The sequence below is a fragment of the Vombatus ursinus genome, unplaced genomic scaffold (assembly GCF_900497805.2).
Source record: "Vombatus ursinus unplaced genomic scaffold, bare-nosed wombat genome assembly UNPS02015398.1, whole genome shotgun sequence".
Lineage (NCBI taxonomy): Eukaryota > Metazoa > Chordata > Mammalia > Diprotodontia > Vombatidae > Vombatus > Vombatus ursinus.
This window is the reverse complement of record NW_020955176.1, coordinates 222,929-236,407: the sequence shown is the minus strand read 5'-3', so window position 1 is coordinate 236,407 and position 13,479 is coordinate 222,929. Positions and strand designations below refer to the sequence as shown.

Sequence of the window (13,479 nt, the reverse complement as noted above, 5' to 3'; positions counted from 1 at the left end):
AGCCGAGCGGCTCGCGCTGCCGCCCCAGCAGCAGCTAGATGTCAGGCGAAGCCCGGAGCCTGGAGAGCAGCAGGGAGGGGAGGGGACGGCGGAGGAGAGCCCGGCTCGGCCAGCACAGGGGGCGGGAGGGCTGAGCCCGGAGAGGGGAGGGGGGGCGAGGGAGGGAGGAAGGGGGGCAGCTGTGGGCAGGGAGCCGCGCTCGGCCGCCAGCACTAAAGATGGAGAGGCGCCGGGGCCTCGCAGGGGAGGGGGCTCGGCGTTGACGTGGGACGCGGCGGAGGCGCCGCAGCCGGTGGTGATTTGCTAACCTCACAGCAGAGAGGAGTTAAGGGCGATGAGAGCGGGTACTGCGAACTGCCGGGCTATGCCGCCGCCGCCGCCGTAATACCGAGAGCAACAGTTCCACCACAACACCCCTCCCAGACACACACACACCCCCACAGGCACGCACACCCACCCCAGAGCGCACGGCTCGGCAGCGGTGAGTGGGGGGCCGGGGAGGGGCGCACGGTCTAGCCGGCGCCGCGCGCCCGGGCGCACGGGGGGCTGGAGAGGTCCGGGGGGGGCGCGCTCGCTGCGGCCACTCTGGCCCATTGGCTTCGCCTCATTTTCTTTGCCTTTCTCCCCTGCTGAAGCTGCTAGTGCTGCTGTTGTTGCAGCCGCCGCCACCGCCACCGCTGCTGCTGCCGAGGGGGAATAAGAGGAGAGCCCCGGCTGTCAGCTCGGGCGCAGCTGCCTCCCCCCCTGCCGACCCCTCCCTTGCAGGACAGGGTCTGGGTGTAAGATGCGGCGCTGGGCGGTCGGCTGGGCTGAGGGGAGGCTAGCGGTGGGGGAGGCTTTGTATGGTCAGGGGAAGGCGGCGAGCCGGGAGCCGGTCAGGGCTCATATGTATGCCGACGGGTGCGCGGGAGCGAAATAGGATTGTGGTTATTTATTCGTGTATTTATTTACTGGCCAGCTGGGCAGCTAGGATCTGGGGGCCGGGACTGGGTGTGTTAGGAGGGGAGTGAGGATGAGGACGCGTTTCGGTTTTGTTTCTTTTGGGGAAGAAAACAGAAACGTGAGGATTTATTTTTCCTGCCGTGACTTGATTTTTTTTCGGGGCGGGGGGGCGTGGAGTGACCAGGACTCTGTGTACATGTGTGTCTCTTTCTCTCGGGAGCCCGTTTCTTTTCTCCTGTCCTCCCGGCGGTACTGGCCGCGGAGCCCGAGCACTCCGTGCGCTCTTAGCCGGCCGCAGGGAGGGTTGTGCCGGTGGCGCTGCACCTGATGCATTTGGGATGCCTTGTCTCACACTCACGCACAGGCACGCTCACTCACACAAGACACTCTCACACTGGCACGCCGACTGGCAGGCAGACAGGCATCCACTATTCTCTCACGCTCAGACACTCGGATTCACACACAAACGCAGACACTCGCAGGCACTGTAATGATCACACTCACATAAAGACACGCACTCTCACACTTAGCCGACACGCTGACTCTCCGGCTGTGTATGTTTGTTGCAGACACTCATTTGGCTAGATACCAGGGTTTCTAGTCGCCTCTAATCATCCCCTACCCTACTCCCACCCACCCATTTCACTGCAGGGGGGCGGGGAGATGATGGCTGCAGACCCCTTGTTGGCTTTTCAGGGGGAGGGTGGCTTTTGTGTTTTTCTTTTCATCTTCCGTCCTTCTCTCTCCCCTTTCCATCAGATGGCTAGAGCTTCTGTGTCCAGTCGGCTGGGACTCAATTTCCCTCCCTTGGGTCTTTCGTTTTTCTCTATTCCTCAGCCCAGCATTCTCCTTCCTTATGGTTTCCAGCTCCCCGAGAAAAGTTGATTCCCCAAGTTTCCTAAAGTCACTTCTAAGTCTTCCATGGGGTTTTCTAGGGTTGAAACTTGAGGGGGGGGAATCGCATGAGATTGATTATGCTGCGCTTTCCCTCAATCGGGTGTTAACACTAGCTTTCTCCAGTCCCCAGTGTTCAGTTCAAAGGCCAGTTTGGGTGCAGAAATGTAGGTTGGAGAACAGGCACTGGGGTACTCTCTCTTTGTTGTGTTTTCTCTCTTTTAGAGAATGGGTCTGTTAGGAGGAGAAAGAGCCCTGAGCCACCAAATAACTCCCTCCTCAGTCAAACTCCTAAATCATTGGGGAGCCCCATCTTTTCAGATGAAGGCTTTCTATTATACTTTAAGCTTCCTCCACCCCTTCCACCTGGTTAAGGGCCACAGAGGTACCTTAAAAAGGAATAGCTGACTTATTAACCCCTTAAGTCTAGCTGGACAGATTTACCACTCCCCACCTCCCAACCCCCTTCTCGGGTTCAATTTCCTTGGGGCCTTAGATTTTTCCGAGTGTGTGTGTGAGGGGAGTGTCCTTCCTCCTTGCCTCTCTCCAGTTCAGTCAGTTATTGCCAACAGCTGGGTGTGGGGGGGGTAAGAGAGATGGGACTTTTCGCCATTCCCACCACCACTTAAGTGACTCTGGGAAACCAAGGTGCTCTGCTAATGACCCTGAGTAGTCCTTATCTCTCATCTCCCCCTGTTTTTAGTTTTGCTTCAGTGGTAGATAGATTTACAGTACCTCTGGGTCATGCATTATTTCCCTATCATAACCAGTGCCCAAATTTCTAAACCCTGCCCCATGGAACAAACTTTATCCCAGGTTAGACGTCCTGGGTCACAGGATACACCATATGTACTTTAGAAACTCCCTCTTGGCCATGGCACTAATATCTCATGCTGATCACATTCTGTTTATGTGACCTATCCATATACTTCCTTTCACACTCTCCTGTCATAGATCTATGGTATTGTATACACACAATGCTTTGTCTTTTGCCCCGTGACTTTGGGTAAATCTGTTTTTTTTTTTCCCCTGCCTTGTATATAGGAGGGGCATAATAAATGTTCATATTGAATTGAGTTGAATTTAAGTCACTTAAGCTCTTTGAATCCCAGTTTCCTTATCTGAAAAATGGGAATAAGCTACTGATGTCGTACGTAAAGCAATTTATAAAGAAGTACATAAATATGAGTAGTTATTATTCTGTAGGCATCTGTCTACTATGTGTATTGCAAATGCATACAGCTACAGAGTGTATTCCTAGTATCTTATACTAAATAAACCATACCTCCCTGCTCCAGCTTACTGAAATGTTCCTGCCAGAGACTGAATAATAATAATAATAATAATAATAATAATAATAATAATAATAGCTAACATTTATATAGCACTTACTCTGTGCCAGGCACAGTGTTAAGCACTTTGCAATTATTATCTCATTTTATCCTTGAAACAACCCAGGGAAGTAGGTACTATTATTAGCTCCTCTTTAAGGATGAGGAAGATGAGGCCAGTAGAAAATAAGTGATTAAGTGTACAAGGTCACACAGCTGCTATCTGAAGCTGGATTCAAATTCAGATCTTCCTGATCCCAACGCAAGTCCAGCATTCTATACTACTATGACATGTAGCTGCTTCAGAGATGGGGAGGGTTAGCCTAGGGGTGAGGGAGGAGGCAGGAATTCAAAATTAAAGGATGTCCATTGCGGGCAGAGCTGGACATTAGCTGGCTGATCATGATAAGGGATGTAGGGAGGAGAGCAGCAGCCATTCATAGGTTGGCCTCTTGCAGGGGCCTGCCCTTAGCTCTCATGGACTTTGCCCTTGGGGCTGCCACACTGAAGAATGGGAGGATGAGACTTTGGTCTGTCCTGGAACTTGGAGGGCTTCCCCTACAGAAGCCAGAAAGGAAAATCTTAGCTCCTATGTGGTTAACTGTGCTGAATAAAAGGAGGGACTAAATACTTGCTGTTTTTCAGGATTTGTGTATGAGTAATATCATCTCTGGATGTGACTGTGGAAGATAATGCCACTCCCCCCAACCAAACATTTTAAAAGAGCCCCCCCCCCCGCCACAGAATTTAAATTGATTTTGACTCTTGTTATATAGCTGTTGGTGCAATATCTGACAGCGTAAACCTGCTTAAGGGGCAGAAAAGGAGTGAAGGCAAAAGAACCTTTTCTTCCTTCCCACCGGCTTTGGGCTTTTTAAAGCAGGTTTCCAGTAAGAAAGAAGAAATAAAAAGGAAAAGACTCAAAACCCCTGCACATTCAAAACCCTTGTGTTTCTAGACTCCAATCAATCAATAATTAATCAATTAAGCACTTACTATGTGCTAAGATTTTCTTGCTCAGGAAACTTTTTTTCAGAATTTCTTCCTTTCTAGGGACTATAGATTAATCTCTCTGTTCCCTCTCCTTTCTCTCTTCCTTTATTTTTCTTTTTCCTCTTCCTTTAGGCCTTTTTGTCTAGCTGACCCTGCAAGGCCACCCTGCCCTACCACACAGAGACCAGAAGGAAAGACAGCCTCATGCCTAAGCCCCGGACAGTGCCATGGATCTGACAAAGATGGGCATGATCCAGTTGCAGAACCCCAGCCACCCCACGGGGCTGCTGTGCAAAGCCAACCAGATGCGGTTGGCAGGGACCCTGTGTGATGTGGTCATCATGGTGGACAGTCAAGAGTTCCACGCTCACCGGACAGTCCTGGCCTGTACCAGCAAGATGTTTGAGATCCTTTTTCACCGAAACAGCCAGCACTACACCTTGGATTTCCTGTCGCCAAAGACCTTCCAGCAGATCCTGGAGTATGCCTACACAGCCACCCTCCAAGCCAAGGCTGAGGACCTGGATGACCTGCTCTATGCAGCCGAGATCCTGGAGATTGAGTACCTGGAAGAACAATGTCTGAAGATTCTGGAGACCATCCAGGCCTCGGATGACAACGACACAGAGACCACCATGGCGGATGGTGGCGCCGAGGAGGAAGAGGACCGAAAGGCCAGGTACCTCAAAAACATCTTTATCTCAAAGCATTCCATCGAGGACAGTGGGTACGCTGGCGTGGCCGGGCAGCACCTCCCCGGAGCCGTGGCAGAGCAGAACCCTTCTGTGTCCACTTCTTTTGGCCTGGCAGCCATGAGTCCCACCAAGGCTGCTGTGGATAGCTTGATGAGCATCGGACAGTCTCTCCTCCAGGGAGCCCTGCAGCCACCTGGGGTGCCCGATGAGTCTAACTCAGCCAGTGTTGGGCGGCACTCTGGGGTGGCAGAGGTAAAGACAGAGATGATGCAGGTGGATGAAGTGCCTGGTCAGGATAGCCCAGGGGCAGCCGAGTCCAGCACCTCAGGTGGGGGTGGCGACAAGGCTGAGGAGAGGAGCAAGGATGGCCCTGGGACCCCCACCAGGAGCAGTGTTATCACCAGCGCTCGGGAGCTGCACTATGGACGGGAGGAGAGTATAGAGCAGGCGGCGCTCCCTGCTGAAGCCAGCCAAGGCCCCGCTGGTCGGCCCGAGCACTCCGTCGCCTCGGCTGAGAAGCACCTGGGCATTTATTCTGTTCTTCCCAATCACAAGGCGGACTCGGTACTGAGCATGCCGTCCTCCATGTCCTCGACCCTGCACGTGCAGCCAGCAGCCCTGGCTGTCTCCATGGACTTTAGCACCTATGGTGGGCTCCTGCCCCAAGGCTTCATCCAGAGGGAGCTCTTTAGCAAACTGGGCGAGTTGGCTGTGGGCATGAAGACTGAGAACCGGGCCATGGGGGAGCAGTGCAGCGTCTGTGGGGCTGAACTTCCAGACAATGACGCTGTGGAGCAGCACAGGTAGGCTTCCATGCTTTCTCCTCTGCTAGCATCCCTCCTGGCCCTGTGAGGACCAGTTCATCTTCTTAGCCTAGAGTGAGAAGGACACACACTGAGGGGAGAGTAGATAATCATAGCTAGCATATAGAGAGTACTGGGCCTGGAGTCAGGAACACTCATCTTCTTGAATTCCAATTTAGCCTCATATACTTCCTAGCTGTATGAACCTGGGCAAGTCATTTAGCCCTGTTCGCCTTAGTGTTCTTATCTGTTAAATGAGTTGGAGAAGGAAATGGCAAACCATTCCAGTATCTTTGCCAAGAAAACCCCAAATGGGGTCACGAAGAGTCAGAGATGACTGAAAATGACTGAACAACAACAAAAGCGTCTATGTTAGCTAATTTGCTCACACAGCAACCATGTGTGGTAGGTGTGCCCCATTTTACAGGTGAGGAACCTGAGGCTGGGAGGCCAAGTGATATATTTGCTGAGGGTTCACCCTGCTAGTAAGTATTGGAGGCAGATTTGAACTTGGGTTTTCCTGACTCAAAAACCATAATTCTATGCACCTAAATAAATGCTTAGAATTAGACAGTAGAGAAATGGTGCTGGGCATTTCCTTTCTCCCTAGGTTCACTCTTCTTTTATGTTTGGGCCTCTGATTTTTCTCCCCTATTTTCTGTGGTCAGCTTTCATTTCATTTGGATATTAATGGTCAGCAGGGATGGTGGTTCCTGCTTAGCTTTAGTGGTGGTGGTGGTAATCGGTGAGTCGTTTCAGTCACATCTGACTCTTCATGACCCCATTTGGGGTTTTCTTGGCAAAGATACTGGAGTAGTTTGTCATTTCCTTCTCCAGCTCATTTTACAGATGAGGAACTGAGACAAAGAGGGTTAAGTGACTTGCCCAGGGTCACACAGCCATAAGTGGCTGAGGCTAGATTTGAACTCACGAAGATAAGTCTTGCTAATTTCAGGCCTGGCACTCTATCCACTGACCTATCTAGCTACCTTTTAGGTTTGGTATGTATGTCTTATTCAGTTTCAAGTTCTCTGGTTCTTAGCCAGTGACAGCTACAGAGACAAGAGCAGTATAGGTTAGGTTGTTGAAAACAAATTTTTTTAGCCACACCCTTTTTTCCATGGTGGCTGGTGCTCCTTCAGATTCTGAACCCCTTCCTCAATTCCAGCTCAGCTTGTGGACCTTTCCCATTTAACCTTTTTAGGTTAGGTGGAGAAGAACAGATGTTCTGACAGGTGGAATTGATAAAACTGGGCCTGACAGTCCAGAGGACTGTGTTCTGGATTCGTGTTGCATGATATGATGCTTGTCATTTTTCTCTCTCTGGACCTCAGTTTCTTTTTTTATAATGGGCAAAACACTTGTCCTTGAAAGGAGATCATGTCTTGAAAGAGGTTTTGAGCTTGCCATCAACAGGTGATGAATAGTGTGTTGTTTTTATCCTGTCTTAATTAACATATATATAATTTTATTCTTGGGACTCTAGACTAATCTTATGTTTGAGAAATCTAGTTTTCCTTTGTTTTAAAGGTGTCATATGAATTTTCTCCAAACCCTTGCCCCCGTTCTTTTTCTTTTTCTGGGGCTTTGGTGGTGGTGTCCCCACCCTTTGTTACCTACCACCTCTACCCTCTTTATCCCAGCCTCTAGCACAGACATGAAAAGTTGCTTATAAAACCAGTGTTGCTCAGACAGGTTTTTAGCATAGTGTCACTGCGGCTTTGCGTGTCCGGTGTGGGGGTGGATTGGAATCGTCTCCACCCTTCTCACCCCAGGGCTGTGTACCGCACCTGATCTAATCTCAGCCCAGCCGGAATCTGTTCTGATATTGCCTAATGGGTAGGCTTGAGACCCACCAAGTAAGACATGGAAAATGCAACTGAGTTCAGGTTAAATGTAGCAACCCTTTCCGGTCGGTGCAAATAACAACCAACACTAAGGTGTGTCTTTTTGGCACATACATCTTTCAGAAAAATATTTTTTTTCTCAAACTTTCCAAAAAATGACCCTCTTCAACTTCACCAAACAACTTCGTCATCTTTTTCTGAATATTCATATTTAATATATCATGCTATGGAAAATGAAGACATGATGGAAACAGTTTCTCAGCTTTCTAGGCCTCGGTTTCCTTTTTTTGTATGATGAACAAAGCAATTAAAGGTACACTGATGCTTAGGAGGCTGCTCTCCCCAAACTGCAATCTGACTTGCATACCATGGAGTCTTCCCATAGAACCCAACAGAATGAATGCCCTTGGTACTTGCTGCTCTGATGCTACTTTTTTTTGTGTCCCCAGAGAGTAAAGAGTCAGATTCACAGAATCATCTAGTTCAATTAGTATCTGTATGGAAATCTCCTCTCTGATATAGCCAACAGGTAGGCTAGATGCCTTTGTTTGAAGACAAGGACAAGGGAACCCAGAGGGTGGGGGAGAACTTATTCCCTACCCAGTCATCTCATCCCATCTTTGGGATAGCTCTAATTCTTAGAAAGTTTTTCCTTACATCAAGCCAAAGTTTACCTATATTCAGTATCTCCCCATTAGAAGCCATCTCTTTTTGTCTTTCCATCTTGGTTTATGTCAGGTTTCCTTGACTTCTCCCTTGCGTAGACTAAAGCTTGCTAGAGACCTAGTTGTATGCTCATGTGGATTGCCCCATTGTATGCTACTTCGTGTTATGTGTGTGCAATATAGTGGAGAATCTTTTGGACCTCTGCTTGCTGGTGATGCATGCTAAAGATTCTCTTACTCCAAAAAGGGGATGGGTCACTACATGGGAGCCACATCATACTTTGTGTTGGCTGTGGCATCATGTCTAAAGTTAGAAGGTACCCTCGAGGTCAGTTGGTCCAACCCCTTTATTTTACAGATGAGGAAACTGAGATCCAGGGATATTCAGTTTCTTGCCCAAGGTCACCCAGGTAATGAGAAGTAGATCTGTGATTTAAACACAGGTACAGTGACTCCAAGTCCTGTCCTCAGCGTGAGCTTTCCTTCTACTTCCTCTCCTCATGGGAAAACATGGCATTCAGTTCAGTAGATGTTTGTTGAAGTGCACAGTAGCCACTAGGTACCGAGGATACAAAAATTGATAAGATGGATTCCCTGCTTTCGTACAGCTTGCAGTCTAAAGGGGTGGGTGGGGTGCTGTGGGGAAGGTTTCTTTGGATTGTAGTGCTGAGAATGTGCTATAAGTTCAATGGAGAGGGATCTAGGCTATAAGAAATTTGAGGAGGCAGAGATCCTTTTCAGTTGTAGGGGCTCAGGAGAGGTTTTATGGAGGAGGTGGCAACTAAGTTGAGCCTTGAAGGTAGAGTGTCTTCAGAGAGGAGGAGTGCATTCTAGGCTGCTTGAAGGGTATAAGGAACGAGCCAATAGAAGTGAAAAACCCCAGATTAGAAGGTGGGTGATATACAATCAAAGAGTTATCCGAGCCTCCTGTTGCCCAGTTTCTCATATAATGCAGAAATCCTCTGCATAACATTCCCAACGGGGAGTCTTCAACGTGCCCTATGTTCAGGCCCTTCACCTTCCAAGGCAGTCTCATGGGACAGCTCTCCTTTTCTAGAAGGTCTTCCTTACGTGGAGCCAAAATCTGATTACTTCCCACTTCTCATTGCATCTAGTAACAGAGCCAAGGAGAACAAATTTCATCCCTCTTCCGATAGCCCTTTATATGCTGAAGATGTCAATTGTGACTTTTCTTCTCTGGGCCAAGAGTCCTTAGTTACTTCGGCCAGTTTTCATGTGGTCTGGTTTCCAGTCCCTTCTCCATCCTGCTTGACAGCCCTGCTGTTTGTGCTTCAGCCTGTCATGCTTCCTCTCTTGGATGTGCAGGACAGAACAGAATTCTGTAGATACAGCCGGATGGGCCAGCGATCAAGGCCTGTTCCAGTCAGCTGCCTCACCTTTTCTCTGCATTTCCTTCATAGAATCCCATCAACGATCACTTGTGAAGTTCCTGGCAGTGTGGAAGCTCTTTTCAACTAGGAGGCAGAATTGGGAGGTGGTGGGCAGTTCAGGCCTCATTCTGAGGGGCAGAGTCCAGAGGAAACCCAGGATTATGAGTTTAGCCACAGCGTGGAATTTGTAAAGGTGTATAGCGTGAGATGACTGGAAAGGTATGGTGGGGACTCTAGAATGTTAGGATGACACATTTCTGTTTTATTTTGGCAGGCACTAGGATCCAGTAAATCAATACAGTGACTTTTAAAGTAACTATGACATATCAGGCATTAGAGATACAAAAACAGAAATGAAATAGTCCCTGCCCTCTAGAATATTACATTTTGTCCATGAAGACATGTGTATACATAACATATGCAAAATACACAAAAGTAAATAAAGGGTAATTTTTTGGAGGGACACTAATAGCTAGAAGGAGGAGGCATTCAGGGGCAGCCTGTACAAGGTTATGGAGATGGGATATGGAGTGTTGTATGTGAGGAACAGAAAGAAGGTTAGCTTGGCCGAACCAAAGAAGGCATGAAAGTGAGTAATATGTAATAAACCGATAAAGGGGAGTAGAAGGGGTTTGAATGCCAGACAGGAACTTGTGTTGGATTCCAGTGGTTGGTAATAGGGAGCCAGCTGAAGCTTCTAGATCAGGGTGGTGACATGGTGGAGACCTGTGCTTTAAAAATACCACTTTGACAATTGTGTGGACATTCGATTGGAGAGAGGAGAGACTGAAGGCTGGGACACCAGTGAAGTGGCGATGGCAGAGTCTAGAGAGGAGGTGATAAGGGCTTGAACTTGGGTGGTGACAGTGAGAGTGGAGAGGATGAGATCTGGCAAGTGATTGTCTCTGTGTGGTGGATGAGAGGGCTACAAGGTTTCAAACCTGCATGACCGCAAGGATGAGGGTATACTCCAAGGGATAGGGAAGTTAGGAGGAGGGGTGGGTTTTGGGGGTAGGGAGAGAAGATAATGAGTTTTGGACTTGTTGTGCCACTGAAGGTTCCTAAGCAGGGTTGTAATGATGGGATCATCATAGCACATGGAGATAGTTTTGGCAGCTGGGTGGTTTAGATTGGGGAAGAGACAGTAGAGGCAGGAAGAGTGATCGGGACGCTATTCTAATAGTCTAGGTCAGGGGTTCTTTTTGTGTGTCACCGATCTCTTGGGCTGTCTGGTGAAGCCTATGAACTCTTTCTCAGAATAAATATTTTTAAATAACTAAAATACATAAGACTACAAAAGAAACCANGTGTGTCACCGATCTCTTGGGCTGTCTGGTGAAGCCTATGAACTCTTTCTCAGAATAAATACTTTTAAATAACTAAAATACATAAGACTACAAAAGAAACCGGTTATATTGAAATAAAGATGTAATTTTTCCCATCCAAGTCCATAGACACCTCTGAAATCTGTGGGCGCCTCGGGGGCTTGTGGACCTCAGATTAAAAATCTCTAGTCTAGAAGGGATTGACTGTGCGTGTTGGGTAGGCCATCATGGAACAGCTTCTCATGACACCAGTGAGAGTTTGGGGAGATGGTAACTGAAATAACAAAGAAGAGGAAGGGAGCTGTTTCATTTTGGGGGTATTTTGGGCCGTGTGGCCCAAGCTATTCAGAAACAGTGAGCAAATTCATAAGTAGAGCTTTAGTGTGAGATTCTTACCCTCTAGCTCATCCCTCAAGGACCAGGATTAACAGCTTCTTTGCCCTAGGAAACCTAAATGATAAAAGAAATGCTCCCCCCAAAAGCAACAACAGCTGTCAGACAGACTAAGAAACTGGAGAATTTGGTGTCAGGAGATTGCAGAGTTGACTGCGTTTGATCAATATAACTGGTTGTAATAATAGGCTACAGGGGCTTGAAGAATCCAGTAGAGTGGTGGTATGGGAAAGTCACCTGGCAACTAAGCTTTGCCTTGGTGGTGGTTAAGGTGGAAATAGTGAGGGAGGGGGAGATTAGTCTGTTAGGCAATTGAGCTGAAAAGTTTTTCTGCAGCTTGTTCCAGAGCTCGTGTGGTGTGGGAGAATGTTATGTGGGTGCAACAGGTAATTTGTATGAAACTTTGCAAACTTCTGGAGATTGGCTCCTATTTCTTAGGATGCAGTATGGAGAACAGCCTTTAGGAGAGGATGTCAGGTAAGGGCCAACTTAGGAGTTGGGTATGGACTGCTGTGTGCCCTGAAGCATAACTTCAGTCATCTTACCCAGGTTAAGTCATGCAATCCCTACCCCCATCTTCTGCAGAAAGAACACCTCAAAATGAGACATCTTATCTCTTCAGTAGATAAAATGTTCACAGCTCTGTCACAAGTCTGTCTTGGACAACCAGATTCAGTGCCTTGAGTTGTCCCAATACAAGTATAGACATGGCACAGTTTTTCTTTTTCTTTTTATTTTAAAGGCTGTTAAATATCCTTTAGTCCAGAGGTGTCAGACATGCAGCCCAGTGACATGTAGCCAGAACCGTATTAAAATGTGATTGGGAAATATTTAACAAAATAAATCAAAATACAGCAAAACATAGATAATGTCAGTTTGTGGTTTTCTAAATCAATATGCAGCTGGCAGGGATCCTTATGTATGGTTTAATGGCCCCGTTTCTATTTCAGTTTGACACCACTGCTTTAGTTCATCCCTTTAATTTTATAAATCAGCAAACTGAGGCCCAGAAAAGGAAAATCACTTGCCCAAAGTCACGCAGATATCTAGTCATATATCTCCATTGATATAGTGGAAGGAATGTGGAGTCAGAGGACCAGTGTTTGAATCCTAACTTTGCCATTTGGCATCTCTGTGACACATGGACAGATGCTTAGCAGACTTATCTCCCCCTTCCCTTCACTAATTCCACCCTAGCCGACGCCTCCACCACTGCACCAAACTCTCTGGGCTTCAGTTTCTTCCTCTATAAATAAAGAGCTTGAAAAAGATGACCATTTCTAAGGTCCCTTATAGATCTAAGTTGATATGGTTCTCACTGAAAAGACTGAATGATACTTCTACTACCTTCCTCACAGGGTTGCTCTGAGGAAGGGGCCTGGCATCTCCAGGTTTTTAGACTCTTAGATCCGTGCTCTTTCCATTACACCACATTGTCTTGTCTTTCTCTGGGATATCATGGGGTGATCCCAAGCTCCTTCCTTATCTTGTTCCTTCTGCAGACATTAGGTTAATCAGTTTGCCATATCCCTGGCTTCTCTTAGAAAAGATTTGGGGCTGGACATGTTGGTGCAAGCCTGTGAATTGTGCTCCTGGGGGAGGATGAAGGTTGGTGGATTGCTTGAGTTCGGGAGTTCGGAGATAAAGCCCATTAGATGTTTGTGCTAAATCCAGCATTAATGTGGTGAGCCCCTGAGAATGGAGGATTACCAGGTCACCTATCAGTATTGGGATTGGGTCCATAAGAGGCTACTAGTTCAGGCAAGATGGGAAGACCCGGTGTTCGAAAGAAAAGGATCTGGGGAAACTGTAGGGAAAGCCATATTGTAGAAGCACCGGAGATAGTTCTGTGGATCCAGGCTTCTTGTCTCTACCAACAACTATGTTAAAGGTTAGGTAGGTAGACCTCAACTTCTCTCATACATAGTTCAGTCATTCACAAATTAATGTTACCCTTGTCTATTACCTCTTAGAATCCCTTGACCTCCTTCAAGGCTCAGCTCATTAGCTTTCTCCTATGAGAAGCCTCTCACAATCCTAGATAGCTGTTAGTGTTCTTTCATTCCCCAAATTATCATGTACATGATTTATCTGTCTGTATGTGGTATCGCCCTGTTTTTCATTTTTACTTTGTATTTCTAGTATTTAACCCAGTACCTTGGAGATAGTTGGATTGGATTGGAATATCATTAGTCCCTCC

The 13,479-nt window shown here is 47.5% G+C and overlaps 1 protein-coding gene across 2 annotated transcripts in view; it reads left to right on the top strand.

The window, feature by feature from the left end:
- Positions 1–255: 255 nt before the first annotated feature.
- Positions 256–13,479, top strand: part of ZBTB16 (zinc finger and BTB domain containing 16) — a 226,225-nt gene continuing 213,001 nt past the window's right edge. For both annotated transcript variants that reach the window (XM_027847312.1, XM_027847313.1), the window contains exons 1-2: positions 256–481; positions 4,293–5,658. In XM_027847312.1, the coding sequence (XP_027703113.1) occupies positions 4,388–5,658 (1,271 nt within the window). In that variant the 5' untranslated portion in view covers positions 256–481; positions 4,293–4,387. The remainder of the gene's footprint in view (positions 482–4,292; positions 5,659–13,479) is intronic.